General features: G+C 38.0%; 1 protein-coding gene across 2 annotated transcripts; it reads right to left on the bottom strand.

Moving 5' to 3' along the window:
• Positions 1 to 13,620: 13,620 nt before the first annotated feature.
• On the bottom strand, positions 13,621 to 20,123 carry LOC103178135 (transcription cofactor vestigial-like protein 1). Of its 2 annotated transcripts, none has more exons than XM_007892707.2 (4): positions 19,826 to 20,123; positions 18,802 to 19,038; positions 15,011 to 15,436; positions 13,621 to 14,543 (listed from the first exon to the last, which is right to left on the bottom strand). In XM_007892707.2, the coding sequence occupies exons 1-4, from the start codon at positions 19,935 to 19,937 to the stop codon at positions 14,500 to 14,502; spliced, it is 819 nt and encodes a 272-aa protein (XP_007890898.2). In that variant the 5' UTR covers positions 19,938 to 20,123; the 3' UTR covers positions 13,621 to 14,499. The 2 variants fall into 2 exon arrangements, with proteins under 2 accessions (XP_007890898.2, XP_042196714.1); XM_042340780.1 differs by having other exon boundaries at positions 18,802 to 19,035.
• Positions 20,124 to 21,811: the final 1,688 nt, after the last annotated feature.

The raw sequence follows: 21,811 nt of genomic DNA, 5'->3' as shown, positions 1-21,811 counted from the left end.
AATTCAAATACCTCAAAAAGCACCTAACTTAATTTATACACATTGAATAAGCAGAATATCAATGAGGAACAGATGTTTTATTAGGTTACTTACTAACATACCTTGCTCGCTCTCGCAAAGAGTGGTATTCAATGGTTTACATCCTGTAAACACCCAGACTGAAGTGTCTGATCTCACCTCATAAACATATAGGAATTTGGACTGATTTTTATTCAATTACACATATCCATGATCCATTTAAAACATTACATTATTATCTAGTTGTCTTGATCTTAATCATGGGTTGTTACAAGTATCCGAGAAACACAGAGCTGTTTTTATTGATCTGTAAAATAGGAAATGCATCTAAAACTCTTCATTTTCCATTATTATTGGAAGAATCATTATATCAGAAGACTTTCCATCATGGAATGCCATTACACATCAATTCTAAAATATTCGATGCAGTAAAATCATTTTGATTTCTCAAATTAATTTCTTCAATACAACAACAACTTGCATTTGTATAGCACCCTCCACACAGGGCGGCGTCTCAGAGCACTTAACAATGGTAGAGCTCAAGGCCAAATTAGGGTGGGGGGGAAGGTAATTGTAGGTGCGGTCGCAAAGGAAGGTGTTCAGGTGCGACCTGAAGATGGGGAGGGAGGGGGCGAGGTGAAGGAGTTGAGGGAGGGAGTTCCAAAGTTTCAGGGCGTAGTGGCTGAATGCACGGCCACAGGGGAGGACATGGGGAACGTGGAGGAGGCTAGACCCAGTAGAGCGGAGGCAGCGGGTACTGCTGAGGGAAGAGAGGAGGTTAGAGAGATAGGGGGGTGCCACGGAATGGAGAGATTTAAACACTAGAGTGAGGATCTTGAAGTCGATCCGTTCTGTGACAGGGAGCCAGGGGAGTTTGACATGAACTGGAGTAATCGGGGTACGACGTTTGGTGCAGGTGAGAATGTGGGCATATTGAATTTAGAGATTATGAACTGTAGTATCCTGAAATTGAATGCGCTGTATCCTCCTGAAAATCATTCATAGGGTTGGTCAGACAAGACCGACAGCTTTCTGAACCCATGTTTGCTGTTAATTATTAGATTATTTTTACACAAATACTCAATTTTCTTTCTAATGATCGATTCTATCATTTTTTAAAATTATTGAGGTTATGCTATCAGGTTTATTGTTGCCAAGTATGGTTTTGTCATCTTTCTTGAATAAGAGAACAACATTTGTTTGTTCCCAGTCTGTTGGTGGAACCTTTAGAAATGTTTTTAACTTTAGACCTTTGTATTACGTTTGTTCTACAATCATTGCTTCTGGGAAGCTTTGAATAGAGAATTACTTTTTTCAGTTCGTTGAACACCAATACATCTTGATCCATCCTTGGCCCTCCTCTTTCTGATCTACATGCTCCCTCTTGGGGATGTCATCCGTAGACATGGGGTATATTTCCACAAACTTCCTTCAGCTGAACGTTGACAAAACGGAAGCCATACTCTTTGGCTCTCGTCAACGTCCAAAATCTCATGCTCTCACCTCCTCCACCTACCTGACCTCCCCCTAAAACTCTCCGAACCCTTACGCAACCTAGGCATTAGGTTCGACCCCCAATTATCCTTCCTCCCCCACATCCGGTCCCTTACCAGCACCACCTACTACCTCCTCCGACCAACGCCCGTCTCCGCCAATACCTCTCCCCAAAAGTCGCTGAAACCCTGGTCCATGCCTTTGTCATCTCTCAGCTGGACTACTCCAGCGCCCTCCTCGCCAGTCTCCCATCCACCACCACCATCCATAAAATCTAAATCATTCAAAACTCTGCCGCCCGCATTCTCACCCACACGAAACTCCACTCCCCGATCGCCCCAGTCCTTGCCAGACTGCACTGGTTGCCTGTCCCAGAGAGGATTGATTTCAAGATCCTCACGTTTGTATTCAAGTTCCTGCACTCCTCTGCACCCCTCTACCTCTCTGACCTCCTCTCTCCTCAAAACAGTACCCGTTGCCTTTGTTCCTCTGGGTCTGGCCTTCTCCTCATCTCCCGAGTCCTCCGCTCCACTCTCGGCGGCCGTGCCTTCAGCCACTATGCCCTGAGGCTCTTGAACTCCCTTCCTCACTCCCTTCGTCTCGTTCCCTCCCTTCCCATTTTCAGGTCTCTGCTGAAGACCTTTCTTTTCGACCGCGCCTTTGGTCACCTTCCTCCCCCTCCCCCTGGCTCGGTCCCGGGATCCGTGACTGTAAAGCGCTCTGAGATGCCATCCGGCGTGGAGGGCACTATATAAATCCAAGTTGCCGTTGTTGTTGTTGATAAGAATGTTTTGTTTGTGTTGTTATCTAAGATTCTTCAATACTGATTCTTATTGAACAGAAATTGTTGAACAGAAATTGGCTTCTTTTGTTAGGCTTTACATTTTAAATTAAAACTCACAGCTGTGCTTCAAGGAAAGCAATTTTATAAAATACTTTGCTTGCACAACAGTGAAGATAATTATTTATTGTATTGTTTGCCTTGAATGTGACCAGTTGTGGTGCAGAATATAAATCATTTCTTAAGCTCAGTGACAGCTACAAACACACAGAGACCGGGTATTCTGCATCCAAAGATACTACCTGCTCCAATAGTACTGACTAAAAGCCAAGCCACTATAATTTATACAGGCAGTACACACAAAATCAATTGGAAATCGATAGCTTTACTGGTTCTCCATTATATTAAGATTTTTCTTCATAAATACCATTTATTTTTATCATTACTTCTAAGGGTTATTATGTAATAGTTTTCTACATTTGGCAATAGATCACCTGAAGTCATGAACACGTTTCTGAAATGCTTTTCGTGTTGACACTGCCATACACCACAACTCAGTAATTGTGTCTAAAGCGCAAGAAACTTCTAAATCACAGCTCCCAAAATGTCTTTGTATCAAACCATCCCCAGTGTGTGTATCCACCTGTACTCATGAACTCACTATTGTACCAGCATCAAATATATGATATGTTCATATTGGGTTGCCAGCAACAACAGACGGCTAATACGCTTGACTGTCTCTGCCTATTAACTGCCAGTGTTATTTAAGCTCTGTTCCAGTTTTCATAAACCTTTCCAGTCATGTTATGAGGATGTGTAATCACTAATGCCCTTGGATGTCTCGAGTCTCTTTACCATTCGTAATTTCTGTCTGGTATTTTGATTGCAACCTGTTCTCCTTCTTACTCAGAAAAATTCATCAGATTGACAATAGTCTAAAATATTGCTTTCAGATCAACTAAAAGGAGTAGAATTTGAACTTGTAGTGTCTCATTACCAGAGAACCATCGAAATGCCCAACACAGTAGGAAGCCATTCACTCAATTTGTTTTACCGATGAGGGGGCAGAAGTTTTTTTTAGAGATTTAAAGACTATCACAGGTTGTAATATTTTGTGTATCAGGGTGAAGTTACTGCCATCCTGGAGGACCATATGGTCAATTTTTTTTAGTAAATGTTGCAATGATTATGTTATCGCAACATTGAGAAGTATTTTCTTTTCACGTAAATGATAGGGTTTACTGTATTTGTATTCCTTTCCATCTCATATTTCTGAATAAAGTAAAGAAAGAGTACTTCTTTTAGGCGACCTCTTTAATTCATACGAGTGTTTATGTACACAACATAAGGTGGATATCATGCAATGTTAAGTATTCTCAATGACAAAGATAAAGTGCAGGGGATTTTTAGCTGTGCGGTTGGCAGCCAAAGGAGACACAGAGATGTTTCAGCTGTATCAGCAGATGAGTTTTAAGATGGGGACGTGTGAGTGCTCCTTGACATATTCCAATTTGAGAACACTATGGTATACGTAAGTATAAATGGATTGGTCTGTAAGTCATCATCATGAAACTAGCCACAGGTGCCAAACAATCTCACCATTCAGGTCTTCAGGCAAATTCTGTAGCTCTCTGGTGCATTGCCATTCTTCCATTCAGCCTTTCCCTTACACAGCTCCACCATCATAATGTAGATATTCCAAATACATACAAGGATACTGCTTGCATTCGATAGAGTACATATGTTACAACATGTTACAAGCAGTAACTTATTGTAAGGGGTTTAGATGTTAAAATAGTGGAGGCTTCTCAAGTTGTTAAATGATATCTTCTGACCCTTTTCTCATTGAAACGCGCTACAAGCACACTATCGTGAACTCTTCAGCATAATGAAGGTTTCCAGATCTAGGTAGATAAGCTTTCCATTTACACAAACTATTACAAGACGTAACAATACTGAAGAACTCGAACATTTTAATAATCCGATATATCTGAAAGCACTGAAGGTTACAAACAAGAGCTTTTTTTCTCATGGATTCTTCAACAGAATTCTTCAAAATAGCCCAGAGTTGGAGAGGTTCCATCACTCAAAGTTATGAAGTTTGTGACTTTCCCAGACTTTTCCACTTATGTTTTATGGCAATGTCTCACTTAATTTATGGTAAATTCTTCTATCAATAGGGTCTGCCTTGTGCAATGACATACTCAGCCAAGCTGTGGGGTATTTGTTCCCAAATATGCAGAATTCCCTTTTCCAAAGAAGTCTCAAGAGTTTTAAAAAACTTACCCAGTGAAAACAACTTACAAGAAGAAGTCCATTGTTGGTGTCTCACAGATATCGTGGACATAATTGAAGGCTATAATAAGCTGCTTGGGGTATTCCAAAGTCCTGGTGGGACTATTATTTTTCTTTCTCAAAGAAATGTGCCTTTATCTACTAAAATCTACTCTATTTAGTTTTGGAGCCAAGATCCCCTGCGTCTGCAAGATCTATGTAACATGTTTGGAAGGATTCCCCACTCCTTAATTAAAGAAGCCCATTTGATATAATTGTATTTTAGACTCAAATGTGAAGCTGCTATCAATAAAAACAGTCAAATACCAGCGAATATATCTGGAGGCCATTAGTTTAGAAGTACAAGGAGGTTACATTGATGTCTTCCAAATGGACGTTGATTTAATGACAACGAGGCAGAGGAGAGTAAGACTTTCAGGACTTTTCATATGTGCTGAAAATTGGATACAGATGGGTCTCCGTCCATACGCCCTGATTGTGTCTCATTCAGTTACCCTCCATGCAGATTGAGGCAGGTCTATTTTTAACCCGTAGAAATTGCACTGACAGTATGACCCGAAGATCTCTGTGACTTCTCTACTCACCAATTCTCAGATTCCATGATTACTGAGCAATGAGCCAATCCTCAATGGGAACATGGATTGTAATGGATTTAAAAGGTTATCCATTCTGACAGAACCCTCTGTTTTTAATTTATTTCAGGATGGAGGGGTGGAAGGGACTTTTTTTTAGAAATTACTATTACAGTTACACAAGAACATAAGAAATACCATTTGTTCCACTAAAGCTCTTCTTTTCAATCCATTGCCCACCCCCCACTTCATTTCAGAGCACTTTGACCACAACCAAATAGAAACAAAACTCAGAGAAATCTTTTTGAAAATCTTTTGTTTTATTCTGTGGTTCTATTTTTCCATGTAGTCAGGAAACCTGACTACTTATAATTGTTTAAAGTTTCTAATTGATGAACAACATGAATTTAATTGAATTAATTTTTGAAAAGCTGTAATGTGTTCATGACTGCCATTTCTTCCCATTGGAAATGTTATAGCAACTTCAGGTCACCCAGAAGCCCTTTTTAGTTTGATGTAACTGAATTGGAAGCTTATAGTGAATACAAAATAGGCAATCTTTAGATAAGAGTTTCTTTGGCCATGGAGTATGTTGTTAAACATGTAAAAAAAAACTTTTTCCATCAGTAGAACATTTAACAAATGTAACATTCTTTCCAGAATGAATCTACACTGGTAATTATTGACTTAAAGCACAATTTGAGAAGTTAGGAAGTTAAATTGTCCCACATGCTAGATTTTTCAGACTGCAAGATACAGTTTTGAACAAAACTGTTTTCTCTCTGCATATAGATACAACCAAGCATATTTAAACTCTAACAGCTGTGTTTCCTTCAGATATACAGATCACAAGTGGCACAACTACATTCCAGGAAAAAAACAGGAGATCAAACCTGACTAATTATAATGCTCCCATTTGCTCATAGTTGTTACATGGCAAAACCAATTCTGTTGCTTTGAAAAGACATCAAATTTCAGATATTCTATAGTGCCATTAAAAAAACTATCATTTCAATCCATGGAAGGACATTTCACCTTTATTACAAGTGACCAATCTAATAATAATAATTCATTTGATATAGCACCTTTCACATCTGGAGGCCATCTCAGAATGCTTCACAGGATTCAATGTGAAGTGCAATGACTGTATTTTGTAGATTTCATCTGTAAGTTATAGGATATTGTGCAACAGTCAGTCCAACATAGTAAAGAACTCGTAAACAATTTAATTGGATCAACTTGTAGAATAAACATTATGTTTAGGACAGGAGACATCCTTTTCCCTTTTGTAATAAAAAAATCTGTCTCATTTCCTTTGCTTGGGTCTAAAATTCCAGGAGCATCAGCCAATCTCCAGTTTTGTCGTTCAATGGGCCAATACCCAGGAGAAGTTTCTGATGGTGAGTCTTGGCAAGTTGTTTGAATTTGACTACAGGAAGCATGATATCAAAACCTGATTTGTGATAAGGAATGTGCCTATCAGCATTATTTATAGTTTTATTTGTAATTTATTAAAACAATATTTCATTTCTTCACCTTCTTTTTTCCTTCCCAAAGTCGGTTAACCATAATGGGTCTAATTTGTAGTTTGTGCTAACCACATGTAAATATGTGCAAAGGAATTATAGGCACCTTTATTGAATCAAACATTGAAAAGATCAGGACATTTCCTCAGAAGTGCATCTAGTTGTCTTATGAATCCAATTTGGCTTCAATAACCTGGTAAACTTCCTTGTATCTGTTACCCTTTGTGACAAATAGTTCTGCGCGACTATCTTTTAACTTGATTTTAAAGAGTTGTCTATCCCCTTTTGTTCTGGATGAAATGATTTCTGGATTAATTTTATCCCGTTCAGAATTCGGAAAAATTCAACTAAACTGGACAATTGTTTCCTTTTTTCCAATGAGAACAAGTGAGGACCTTGTGCAACTCGACATCTATCACTGAGGTCATAGAATTTATTTTATGATTCTTTGTACTAATTATAGCATGCACTCATAATATAAAGAAATGTAAGCCCCACATAATTGAAAAATATTTCCAGTAGCACTCTTGCAACACGCAATTTCTACACATCTCTGTCTAATGATTTGCTGCGAAATGTATTAACCTTTTTCAGAGGGATAAACAAAGAAAGCTTTGCTTAAAGAATGACAGTAAGAATTATTTTGATGTACCACAGAATCACTTTGAAATGCCTCAAAATACTTCATAGAGTTTTCTGTAACTGCAGTGATTATGTATTTGGAGGAGAATGCTGGTAATTCCTTGCAGGAGATTATCATTTTCCATAAGTCCTTTTTTCAAAAAATATTTTTATCCATATTTTTTTCTGCACCTCTTCTACGTTAGCAGTCAAATTGCCTGATAAGCAAGGATTCCAGGTGATATATTTCAAAGCTTCTGTCTGCAGTGGCACAAGAATAGTATGGCAACAGCACTCACCAACCAATTTCTCAGAATTAACAAATATACTACAGCCTTCAACCACAAACAGCACAGATTGAATCAGTCTGAATCCATCTGAATCCAGGCATGTGCTTGTAGCTTGTACAAAAGTGTTTAAAAAAAAACCTAGTAATAACTTGGATTCTGCAAATCTGGAAAACTAATGTTGGACCAACACAACTTTCTGGTTCTTCTTTCACAATGCCACTTTGATGTGCTTCCAGCTCTCTCCAAACACTGCACATCTGTTGCTGTAATGCGGGTTGATGCATTCTAAAATTATATCAATCTTATATCAATCGTTAAGGAAAGTGACTGATCATTGCTCAGTGGGGTCTCCATATACAAAGTATTTCCACTTTAACCATTTCTATTTTTTGATTCCCTTTCTATCAATTATTTCCACTCTGTTCTTCTATATTTCTGTACCAAACAAGTGCTGGCACATAATGAATTGACCTCCAATTATTTCCCCTACATTATCTGAATCAAAAAGGTTGTGAGCAACCTCCTGGAGGAGTTCTGGGTGAGAACCAAAGTCATCACCAGGGAAAATCCTTTGAAATCCTTGTCACATCTTGCTGGCACTTTTAATTAGACTTATAAAATCCTTCTACTGTATTGTTATGTTTTCTTTAAAAGGATAGGTTATAAGAAAAATATTTTATTACAGTGGAATGTTGCATATCCAGTCTATCAGGTTGTAGATGTAGTATGTGAAATTGGGTTCTGCCCAAAACTGAAGAGAAGCCATTCCTTGTTTCAGGAGATTTACTAGAGATTAGCCCCTTTTCAATGTAAAATGGCACATAATATAGGTTGATTACATCGAACTGCAGCAACTCTGCTTTGACATTCAAGTACATCAGAGGGATGTTCTTCTGGATTCGCATGTGACCCATATCTGATTATTTTCCGGATTCAATATTCTAAAAGAATAGTTATTTGATTGATTGATTAATTTTCGATCTGCCATATTTATAAGGGCATCTTGGTAGTGGCACTGAATTGTTAACATAAAACCATCTCATCTAAATCCCTGGTTTCCTGACTTTTGAATTTAATTCATATTTACAATACAAACGAGATTTATATTTACCGTATATAGTGCCTTTCACGACGGGAGGACGTCCCAAGGTGTATAGTTACAACCTTTGGCAGCAGGCATCATCAAAAATATGGAGCACATTATTTGCATGTTTTATCAATCTTTATTATGTTTAAATATTTGTGCTAACACAATCCAGGATCCAATTCTTACAGGTCATTGGTTCAATGCAAATCGCATTTCAGAAGAGATTAGCCTCACCTTTAGAGCAAATAATGTAGTAGATCATATCCAAAACAAGGAAAGCTAGAATAACATAATTGTAACCAGTTTCTACTTGGTAATTGGATTATACAACTTTTCAGGGAATTTTGGTTCATAACAGATATAATGATGTTTTTGTCATGTGAAAAATTTCATGGCAAAATTATATACGTACAGCACAGTTGTAAGCTGACCACAGTTTTGCTTCTAAAATGTATTGTGTGAAGGAGATGCAATGGCAGTCCTCTGGCACTGTAAACATTTAATGATGCAAGTAGCATTCTGGTACAAAACCACTGCATGTAGTTTAGAAGATCTGGCAGAGATGAGTAAACATCAAATTTACCATATTTGAAATGGGGGTGGGGGACGGGTGGGATTTCTCCTTTACAGTTTCAAATGAGGAATGGAACCGTTCAAAGAGTGATAAAGCTTCTCTGTTAAATGTTTTTGTGATGAGATATCTTCCATAAAGAGGCCCGGGGATCATTTAGCTGCCACAGAATTACTAATTATCGCTTTAGTCTATGGGGCAGCAGGAAGCATTTATAGAAATCAGCTGCTGCAAAGCGAAGCAAGTCCAACAATTCTTCAAATAAATGAAGACGCATTATTTATTGGCCCTCAAATGCTCTATATCACTTATGTTTCTTAATGTTTAAAAAATAACAGATATGTTGTTTGATTAAAAAATAATAGTTATATTGTAGTAGTTCAACTCAGTGACATTTGTTCACATTTGTGGACATTGCATATTTATGATTTGTTGCAATGTGGCACTTGGTGATGGATAAAATTGCATTCATCCGAAACTTCCTCAAGGCAAAGGTTGAGTGGAAGACCTTTGAATGGATTAAAGAAAATTATTCCACTTTCCAGTCATACCCAAAAGGAAAAGGGAAATAAGGTGCTAACATGTGCTTATTCGTAAGAATGAAAATGAAGAAATACTCTCCTTATCCCTAAGTGGTATAAAGGTTGGATTTCTGAACAAAAAAAAACCCACATATGTTGGAGCTGCTAAAAATCCAGACTCAATTAATTAGATCTGAAAGAGTATGGTAGGTTATTTTTTCAGACATAAATAATAGGCCAAATATTCCATCTGTTGCAGGAGCAAGTGTCTGAGCAGTTGTTGCCTGTGGTGTGAGTGATGGAAGCATAAAAGAGTATATTGCAAAAGGATCTGATCCTCTTTTTTGGGGTCAGCCAGATGTCTGATACATTCCTTCTTAAAAAAAGAAGGGAGAGAGGAAAAGCTGTCTCTGGTGCTCGGATCATGTAATAGTTGGCAGAAACGATTGAAGATGATCTAGCAGACTCCGAGACTGGCGGCATAGAAATTAATGGGGACCTGTCTTACTCCAAGAGAGAGGAATGAGGGGAAATACAGAATAAAACCGTGGGCTTTCTCCATCATGGATAAGGAGTTATCTATTTCCAATAAGCTTTGTGCACAAAACCTCCCATCAAATTATGTTCCCAAGTGTTTCCCCACTGATCCCAACTTTCTTTAACGATTCTTTAACTCATTGTTTTATACAAACTCCCATAAAACACACTTTCTAAAGTTGATTAACTTTTTATTTCACTCTGAGCTGTTAAACACTAACATACATTTCCTTCATAATATTTTGTTGTTTGCTACTTTGCCCAATATTTTGATATTAGTTCCGGGGCTACTTCTCTCAGAATCTGCACATGTATTTAATTAGGTTCAGGAACATGAGCTGAAAATTTAGCCCATATAATAATAATATAATATATCCCCAAGCATTACACCATTCCACAATTATCTTACCAATTTTTAACACTATCATTTTAATAGTGCAAATGTGCAATATTGTTTTTTACAAAAGAAGATGTAAGAGTTATTACATTTTCCCAAAATTGTTCTGTGACCTTGAGAGACACAGTAGCCCAGGTTTTCCCACAGCTGTATTAATTTGCTGTGAGTGGGATTTGTGAGTGGGATTTGCACCTGGCAAAGGTGAAAAGAAAGCACAAACAGACAATCTGGCAGCTAACACAGGGCATAAGAGAATAGATGTCCCTCAACATGGTGGACTAGGTCATTCACGTAAAGCTACAGCAGCAGAATTCAAATAATTTTGGTTTAGTATTATTTGATATGACAAATTATTTATTTTTCTAATCATTCAAACACTTCAAAATGTGTATAGATTGACTCGGTGCTAAACAAAACAGGAGCTAAACAAAAAGCTCTTAAATGAATGCAAAGCTACTTTCAAAACTTCTCATCGAAAACCTCTACTTTTTGCAATTTAATTGCTTTGACATTAAAGTTGAGAAGATAAACTGAGAAATGGCATGCTAATAATGTAATAGGACTTGAAAATTGCAGAGGATCTGGATTTTTTTTAAAAAAAAGTCAGTGTCTAATTCGGTACGCTGGTCTGGAGATAAGTGACACTGTGTAAACTCTGACTGTCTAAAGATTTCAGGATCAAAGTGACAAAATATTACATGCAATTCAATAATCATTTAGAAATCTGTCCTCACTTATTAAGAGACATTTCAAATGATTGGAACTATGAGGACACTTGACATCTGACAGGCTCTCATCATCACACAAATTTGCTATCTTTTAAATAAATGTACTTGTAATTCTACAAGGCAATAATCAATATATTATCACTGTACCACAACCATATAAATTATCTGCTTTGCAATTTCAAGCAGATATAATCTTGAACAACAAAGTGCTATGATCATCAAAATAAAATGTAAATATTTTATAACAGGAATAATAAAATCACAATTTACAGATATGAAAGGAGAAGGCAGATAAAGGAACATATATGACAGTTTCACAATATACAATGCACATCAAATACCCAATGATATACTGCATATCCCGCTGTTAAACACAGTGATTACAAAATTGACAGATATTTCTGTACACATTCTTAAAGGGCAAATCCTTCATTACACATCAATATTCAGACAGTCACAAAAACTGAAAAAAAATTAGATTTCCTGCATTAACCCTGTATTATATTTGAATGCCAGTTACTGAATTATAATTTGAGTGAGCTTTTATTAAGGCACTTTGTTCGCAGATTGTTTTTAGAAAAACTTAGAAAAAGTTTTCCTAACAGTATACAATTGAGTCCGATTTCTTTCCCACATTTAAAGGCAGGTGCTTTCAAGAAGAAGAATGAATACCAACTATGAAATAAAACCAGAGCTTATTAAATAACTACATGCAAGGCAAGCAATTAGTCTTAAATATGGGTTTGCTAAAATTAAGTCACCACAAGCTGTGACTTAAAATCTATTTTCTATGAAAAAGAATCTTTATTCTTCAAGTGCAGTACTTTGAAGCTAAAGGTTCTGGTCCGGTTTATATTTTTTAAAAAATAATTTCCCGTCTGCATTTTGTCTCTTTATAATTGTTCTCAATGAACAAGTATCCAGAATATATATTGAGGGAGAAAATAGAAGGACAGGAAGGCAACTAGGGTCACCATGGGTAAAGTTTCAAACGTTTTATTTTAATCTTTTGTTTGTTTTTGCCTGCTAGCAGTTTGGTAACTTGAAACCATTGACTGTCTTCCTTAAACCATTTGCAGTTTCACAGATAAGAATGGTCATTTAATTCAGGGCTGTTTGTGGGACAATGCTGTGCACAAATTAGTAAGTGCATTTGCCTACAAAATACACAGGCATCATACTAGACTGGTGTGAAGCTCCTTGAGCCATCCTTCTGACGTGAAAGGCGCAAATGAAAAGATTATTATTATGATTGTTATTTACTTGTATTTTTATAATGCCTTACCTCATTGAAATAAAAAAAAGCACAAGTGTAGTGTCTGTTTCTGCAAGAAAATGTGGCTGCCAATATTTGGTCAGGACACCAGGAGAACATTGCTCCTGTTTTTATATATAGTGTCAAGGATTTTCAAGGTCCACTTGCACAGGTAGATAGTCCTTCAGTTTAATATCTCATCTGCATCTGATACTTTTGACAATACAGCACTTTCCTCAATGGAGGGCCTGCCTAGACATTGCGTCTTCAGAGTACCAGCATGGGGGTTGAACCCACAAGCTTCTGACTCAACGGCAAGAGGCTGCCAACTGTGCCAAGCTGTTAGGCAGACGACAATTTTAGCTGCAATGTTAACACGTCTTCTGCCAATTAAAGCATGCTGCCCATTTCAATTTTTTTAAGGGATTCATCTGTTTAGCTCTAACCTTTAAAATGTCTTTAGTTATTAAGCTACCACTAATGATTAATAATAATAATGACCAACAATAATAGTAAAAAAAATCCTTGCATTTGATATAGCATCTTATCACATCATCGAGACCTCTCAAAGCTTTTCACAGGATATACTGCAAAGTAGATTGATTGTAGTTGTAGGTGAAATGTGACAGCCAGTTTGCGCACAACAATTTCCCACAAAAAACCATGAAGTAAGTGACCAATTTTATTTAGGGGAATTTGTTGGCCAGGACTCCAGGAGAAAGTCCCTTCTCTTTTCGAATAGTGTCATGGGATCTTTAACATCTAGCTGAACAGGCAGACGGCACCTCAGTTTAACATCTCATCTGAAGGATGGCACCTCCAACAATGCAGCACTGCACTGGAGGGTCAGCCTAGACCATGTGATTCTAAATCCAGATGTGGGGCTTGAACCCACAACCTTCTATTCCGAGGTGAGAGAGCAGGCTGACACACTAGCTATAATAAAACACCTTGTTACTGATATCAAATCTCCAACTTCTGTCATTTTGTTTTGCCCACAGAATACACAATTTAATTCACTTTACAGCCTTTAAAATAAATTTGTAACTGGCAATATTTTTGGGGAGTCAGCTGGGTATGTGACACAACCAGCTAAAGCCACATAGCTTTCCATTCCGATTATCGGTCTGGCAAGTTTCCTGGCTGCTTGTCCAGCTGGGACCATCTTATTCATTAGCCTTTAGCTTGCGGGGTTAACAGGAGCCCAGTAATTTGGCTACTTTGTTAAGTCCAATGGTGAGCAAAACAGACAGATCTGTCATCATCAGTGCCTTGGAGTACTATCGACGCACCTGACTCAGCAACAGGCCTACCAAGACTGTCGTAGAGTATGGACTCAATTCCAATATTCATTTGCTAAACATGTCACCTTGGAACCAGCTCAGGCCCATATCCCGTCCTCAAAGGATAATAAATGAAATTTGGAAGATTTAAGCAGTTGTTATCTAAAAGCCATAAAATAAATATTCTATTTATTTCAGTAATGTTTGCATTCCCACTTTACCTTCACAACACGATTTTTCAATATGTTCATCTCTTTTATAAATAATCCTGAGTTATCCATTTCGTACCTTTTTTTGAAAAGACACATTAAACATTTCTATGTAAGACCTTCGAAAGGATTTCAAAGCAAAACTGATAAACTGTATCCAGCATTAATTACTCAATATATGTCACCACTTGGGCAAAATGTGAGCAAAAAACGTTTCTTTGTGGGGGAAAAAAACACTCAGAAAATGATGGATTAGGGTGAGCAGTAGGTGTCACTGCTGCAGCCAAAAAGGTTCTAAAGCAAAAAAGGTTTATCTAATACCAGTACATGTCCTTCCTTTTCTCCTGATGCTGAAAACCTGCATAAGAAGAAATGTCAGGTTAGATAAGATACTTAATCGCAAAAAAGTTTTAAGAAATTACAAGCCTGAAGTTTCACTCCGTCTTAACAACAACAACTTGCACTTATATTAAGCTAAATGTGCCAAGCCTTTAATTGCGAATGTGATGCAAAACTAAGCTACTGAGCGCCATTGAACACTTAATTGAGAAGCACAAAGTCATCATCAAATAGTATTACTTTCATCCAAATAAAAAAGTAGGAATAACCACCTTAAATTTTTGTTTTACATTTTGCTAATCGTTTGCGATTGCACGAAATTCACCCAAAGTTATATTTCTGGATGTTCCCCGCAAACGATAATTAAAATTCACTGTGGGTATTTCAGAATAAACACAAGAAACATGTGGGGGGAGAGGGAAGGAGATTCACATTTACAGTGCTATGCTTTATTTAGTTTTTTCATCTATATATCAACATTCATACCTGTATCAGGGTTCATATTTTGTCTCATTTCCGGGAGTCCAGCTTGTCTGCCTGACCAGGTTGGTGAAAGGTCTGGTTTTGCTATGATTCGTCCTTGGTTGGGTCCAACGGGTGCGTTTTCACATTGCAATGGTACCAGAAGAGGACTGTACTGCCTTTCACCCATAGCAGGTGACATCACTCGGTGCAGATCAGATATCGGTTGACGATAGACAGTTCCCAATGTACTCTGGTTACTCATTGCAGGGAAATGCCACATATCTGGAGGATGGGGGTGGGGATTATGTAAAGAAACTGACGTATATTGATTTGAAAGACCAGGTAGATTCGCAGGAGATCTTGTTACAGTAGAAGGAAGGGGTGCTTGGTATGGGTTAGCCCAGTAGGTCGGACTGGGATTCCAATGGTTTGTGGAAAAACGTCCTTCTTTAAAAGAAAATTAACAAAGAAAATTAACAAAATTAACAAATGTATCAACATATACATTTTGCGCTATAATATTCAGTAAATCTTTTTATCCTACTACAAAGTAACAATAATCTGCTAACAAAAAATAAACATAACCCATATTTTAACAACATTTTAACTAAAAAATACAGAAGCAAGAATTGGTAAACTAACTGAGGAAGTCCACTAGCATTCAAGACAAATGTATCCTTTTTGATTTATATACCAATTATCTACTGCAGAAACATTAAAAAAAACATTTATTAAGCGGATGAGACACGCCACTGAAATATGGAAGCTTTAACAGGTGAACATTTACATAAACATTAACAAAATAATAATCTTTGTATTTGATATAGCCCCTTTGGCATGAGGAGGATGTCTAAAAGCACTTAACAAGTTTACTGTAAAGTGGAGTGTATTATGTGGATGAAGGCAGCAGCCAATTTGTGCCAAGAAAAAGAACGACCAATTTTACTTGAGGTTTTTGTTGGCCAGAACACCAGGAACTGCCTTCTCTTTTTTGAATCATGCCCATGCAATCTTTACCATCCTCGTAAACAGGTAGATGGGATCTCAGTTTAACTTCCCATATGAAGAATGCCACAATACAGTACACTCCCAACACTGCAGTGACTTACTTAGACCAGTTGAACGTCGCTAGGTGGCGTCTCGTTCATGCTCAATAAAAACAAGAGGCACGAGCGATATTTAAAACAGTTTTAGCATTAATGTTTATAGTTTTATTTCCAGACGCATAAAATACTTTGTGCATCTGGCTTCATTTTCAACTTGACTCAATAGCGACACAGTTCACTCACTCCTTCCCCTTATCTTTTTGATCATGTGCGACAGCGCCACTTAATGACAACTGAGCAGTTGGAGACCCCTGCTTTAGAGTGGACTATACACAATACAAAATCACATTTGTATGGCGCTTTTTAAGTCAGGAGGACGTTGTCCCAAGGCACTGGACAGTCAGGGATTTTGACCCGCAGGGTGGTGGTGGGGGGAGATCATATATGAGTTCAAAGCCTCGCTGTCTTGAACCTACAACTTTCTGACTCAGAGGAGAGAGTGCTATCAAATGACACAAAATTCCTTTTCAACAATAGTCTTTTTTTTCCTCCTCAATTTGGAGAAAATTGGAAAACCTGCTGATTTTTATCAATTGACATGCAAAATCAGCAAACCTATGCTGTATAAACCTATGTAGCAGAGTTGTATGAAATCAGTTGCTATAGTATATGTAACTGCTATTGTTTAACAATATATAACTGTCGCTACTTCAGTGCAGACATCATATCCACTCACTTGACACTTAAATTTTACGGTCAATTCACTTTACAGTATATTCTGTGAATTGCTTTGAGACGTCTCAACGACGTGATAAGGCACTATATCAAATGCAAAGATTATTATTATTATTAAACAATTAAATCATTTTGATACCATTAAAGACTATCTTCCTGTCAGAACTCATAAATTCAAAGGGTATTTGTATCGGTTCCAGAGACACATGTCAGAAACCTTTGACATGGCATTCAAATTTTATGAGTTGCCTGTTCTTCACATCTTCATTTCATGAGAAGGGTATCATTAGTATTGGTGAGCATAGAGAATAATATGTGCAAATTGCTGTGATTTTGTTTCTCATTTAATAACATGTAAGTTGGTAGCCCTGCATGGAAAGATGTAGTGGAACAGCAGTTAAGATAATGAGGGCCATTCAAGTGCATCTTCCCACAAGGTGGAAAGGTGAGCTTTTTAAAAAAGCATTTGTGTCTTTTACTTGATATAGTATCAAAAATTATGCTGTTTTATGTAGGTAGGTAAATCACCATAAAGCTCTCTTATTGTACGATGAACAGTTTCATGGGATAGCAGGTCTGTGTATGTTTATGGTAATAGCATTTTGAGATCAGCTGACAATGAAAATACATTGTTTTACAACTCCATAAAGCACTGATGGGCCCATACTTGAAGTGGGATGGGCCAGCAGCATGACTTCAGCATGCTTCGTGCTCTCTGAGACTCCCTTTATACTCCAAACTGTACAGCAGCAAATCTATAAACCCAGCAAAACATGTAAATGTACGTCAGTGAAAATAACAGTAAGCACAACACCTCAGCAGAGGTGAAGGCAGCATGTGGCTTGAAATACCTGTAGAGGCATTGAATGTTCCCGTGCTGATTAACATCTACTTTTAACATGTTTGAGGACGTTTTGTAAGAACAAAATAAATGAACGTGTACAGGGCTGAAGAGTGAAAAGAACCAGTGTGGAAATCTCTGACCCAGTAAAGGGCATTACTCTTGCTGTAGTTACTGTACACTTTACAATAAACCCCGTGATACTGCACTGTTGCTGGTGCAGGCTATCTTGTGCTTGATCCAAGCTCAAATCAGCAGAGGTGAATGCAGCATGTGGCTCTTAATTGTTAGACCCAGTTAATGTAGAATTTAGGACTCCTCATATACTCGTCTCCACAAAGTACTGATTGACACTGCTCCTATTCCACTCTAGATCCTGAATGTCCAACAGAGGAAACAATTCATCAGTTTAGCCTGAAGTTGAGCAAGCATTCACTAACAATGAAAAAAGAATAAATAGAATCAGAGAAGGAAGCCCTTCGGCACATCGTGCCTGTGTTGGCTCTTTGAAGAAGAAATTAATCCCACTCCTATCCCACTCTCTCCCCATAGCCTTGGGATCTGGGCTTGTGTGTGTTCGTGAATCTGCATTAATATTATGCCTACTACCTCTCGTTAACATTGCCACAGGAATTTGTCCTTAGCGTAAATCTGAATGACAATAAATCTATTTACAGGGTGTTACAAGGAAGAAAATGTCAGAGTTATTTGCATAGACAGGATGGGCCAAATGGCCTCCTTCTGTGCTGTATAATTCTATGATTCTATGATATGAAATCTACAGCGTTCCCTTTTCTGTTTATTTAATAATTAAATCAGCTGTCAAGCTCTATAACTGTTTAAACTTAGTGCATTAATAATTTTTAAAAATTCAATGCCTCTTACTGGCATTTTTAAATTATTTAAAGGTTAATGGACACCAGATGATAGGAGACTGGAAGGACTAAAATAACTGATTTAATGTTTTTGAGTATCGATTGGCTAAGATCCAACTGATGCCCACTAATAATTAAGATTTTGCCTAAAAGGATTCCATATTTGAAAATCAGCTCTGGTTGTGGCCTTTCAAGAAGATGGGACAAACCAACAACAACTTGCATTTATAATGCGCCCTTCACGTAGGCTGGCATCCCGGAGCGCTTGCATTTGGGAAACCGGATACATTTGGGAGAGGCAGATCAGACACCTACCTTTTTTCGAGTCCACACTCTCATTTTTACTTTTTGAACAATCATCTCTGGAATCAGTCTGTCGATTCAAAGCTCTTGAGAAGTGTTCGTCCACCATACTGTTGATGTCCCCTTTGAAATATGTAAAGATCATGCATCGAGAACTGCTGTCACTTTCAGGGGGTCGCTCTTTGGAGGTTTGGAGATTAGGACAACTTTGTGCCGACTCTATTACTTTATGCTCCTGGTCAATTTCTGCTGTGAATTACAAGAAAAATATTTTAATCCTACTGTGGAACCAAGGATCATTGTGGGTGTTATCTCATTGTCAAGAGAATTTGGCCCTAAAACAATTAATTATTGGTAATAATAATCCTTGCATTTGCCGTAGTGCCTTTTGCATTTGGTCATCTGGTCAAAGACGAAGGTCTTCAGGCACGACGTGAAGATGGGAAAGGAAGACACAAGGCAGAGGGATAGAGGAAGAGTGTTCCGGATGTTTGGGGTGTAATATCTGAAAGCGGGGCATGTAGAACTGGGGAGGCCAGCGAAGAGGAGATTTAAAAAGTCGGGAGGTGACAACAACAATCAACAACAACAACAACTTGGATTTCTATAGTGCCCTCTACGCCGGACGGCGTCTCAGAGCGCTTCACAGTAACAGATCCCAGGGCCGAGCCAGGGGGAGAGGGAGGAAGGTGACCAAAGGCTCGGTTGAAAAGAAAGGTCTTCAGCCGAGACCTGAAAACATAGATAAGTGTTTCGGCTGCATCTGGGGTAAGGTACAGCCGGAGGCGGGCAATATGGCGGAGGTGGAGGAAGACGGTACTGGTCATTGAGCCTTTTGACTCAAAGGTGAGAGTGCTGCCGACTGAGGCTGGCTGACTGACACCTAATTACACAGTAATTATTAATATACAGTAAACGTTCCCAATACTTTCCAACCCCTGTTTGCAAGTGAGATTATTGTGTGAATTACTTGTTGCACAATCCAAATTCTGAAGAATTCACACAACTCTCTTGGGTTTGAACCCTGTTCCCTTACCTGACTCTTGTGCCATGTGTGCGTTGGACGAGAGATTCTCCACACTCTGACAACTCATATCTCGATTGTGCTTAAACGTTCGACCTGGGGATCGCCCTTTCTTACTGCCCATCGCTGCTAAAGTCCACGATTTGTTTCTGCAGATTCTGGCAGATCCTGTTTACTTTAGGCAAGTAGAAAACTGCACTGGCCGATGACTGATTGGAGAAGGAGTATACTCGGGTTCCTCCCTTGTGCAGACAGCCAGTGAGTGCCCAGCCTTACAAGCTGCGGTTACAGGCAGAATGAGGGGAATGCTCCATAACTTGTTGCCCAAGTTAAGGTCGAAGGAATGAGGAAAAATTGGATTTTCTTTCTCTTAAACCGTGCCTTTCAGAAAGCAACACACCGCATCTGGTCAATTGGAAACCTGCCTCAGTGCCATGCAAATTCCAGTTTCTGGCAGCTCCATTTGTTAATATTTGCAGATTTCTTGGTGTTTAGGAATTTTGGGGGTTGCAAAATCTAGACCTTTCATCTTTTAAAAATCATTGAAAATGTGGGCTGATTGTTTGACCTTGAATTTGTATTACGTTGAGAGAGATCGTGCCAATCAGAAGCCCTGCCTCATTGGCAGCCACTGTTTTCAGCACAGATATAAAGCTAAATAAACCAAAATAAAATAAAATGAACAGCACCTCGCACTGTAACAATTCAGAAAGAGGAATAAAAAAAATCTTTTAGCTTCAATGAAGGTTCTCAAACTGTAAGATATGCTCAATAATGTCAAAAGGCATTCCCATCAACAAAAAATGATATATATATAATCCTACATTTCTTCAACCCATTATCAAATTTCAGTTTACAAATGGCATAGTTGTGAATAAATATTGCTCCTATTTATTGCTCTGCCCATATGTGTAAGACAGATGATTGTACAAATCACGTTGCAGTTTTAACAGAGACTAAAGATAATTTTCTTTTTAAGTTTTTCGGTTTGAAGCTTGAAAACGTCAATGATTTTCAACAAAATTCCATAATGCTGGGAAATTGAGCCATGGCCCGAGATGGTTGTGTGTTATTATTTATTATTTTTCACAAACGTTTGATTCGGAAACGAACTTTGCAGAACACCAAATACCTTAACCATATGGTATTGTCACCATCTCTGCTTGAGGCAAGCAGCAGCAAAGATACATTCGCCGTAGCAGATAATATAAATGCAAGGATTGTTATTATTATGATACATTTACCCTATACCTGAGAAGGTGTAGGGTAAAGCACTCAGCACATTGGTGAGGAAGGAACAGCAGTAATGAAAAGCAAGCTGGTACAGAGTAGATTCCCTGCTGGAACCTAAGTGTAGAGTGACGAGTGACTTGGTTTTGTTTGGATGACTTTGTAAGAGGATCTGAGTCTTATGAAGGAACATTATCTGCTCATCAACACCCGCAGAGCATCTTCCCATGTCTCCACCGCAATCTCTCTCCAACACTGAATTGGGTTAGAGATTAAGATATGGCACAAATTCAGATTGATTTCGTGAGAAACTTCCACGGAGTTTGCATAAACTGTGTAGTATATAACAATGCTGAGTCTTTTGATTTTAATCAGACATCATTCACTAAATCAAAAGGGAAAAATACGAAATGTTCATAGCCCAACCCTCGGTAGAGGCTTCATTTGTATTTGTAGGTTTTTGTGGTCAATATTACTAGAATTACAGTAATAATAATAATAATAATAACCCTTGCATATCACATCATTGAGTCATTTTTGTGGGTGAAACCATTCTTTTTTGCACAAGATTTTATGAGCAGTATAGTCCATTTTGTTTGCTTGGGGAAGTATGTTGCTGGCAATGAAAATGAATATTTTATTTAGAGACTGGACAGATTTTGCAGGTTGCCCTAGGCTGGTTGTCCTACACAGGAGAATTTCATGCACCCAGCTTTGGAATGCAAGTATAAATTCCAACCAGAAGTGAATATTGCAATCACTCAAAAC

The sequence above is a fragment of the Callorhinchus milii genome, unplaced genomic scaffold (genome assembly GCF_018977255.1).
Source record: "Callorhinchus milii isolate IMCB2004 unplaced genomic scaffold, IMCB_Cmil_1.0 Scaffold15, whole genome shotgun sequence".
Taxonomy (NCBI): Eukaryota; Metazoa; Chordata; class Chondrichthyes; order Chimaeriformes; family Callorhinchidae; genus Callorhinchus; species Callorhinchus milii.
The sequence above is the reverse complement of the archived record's forward strand: the minus strand, read 5'-3'. Positions and strand labels throughout refer to the sequence as shown.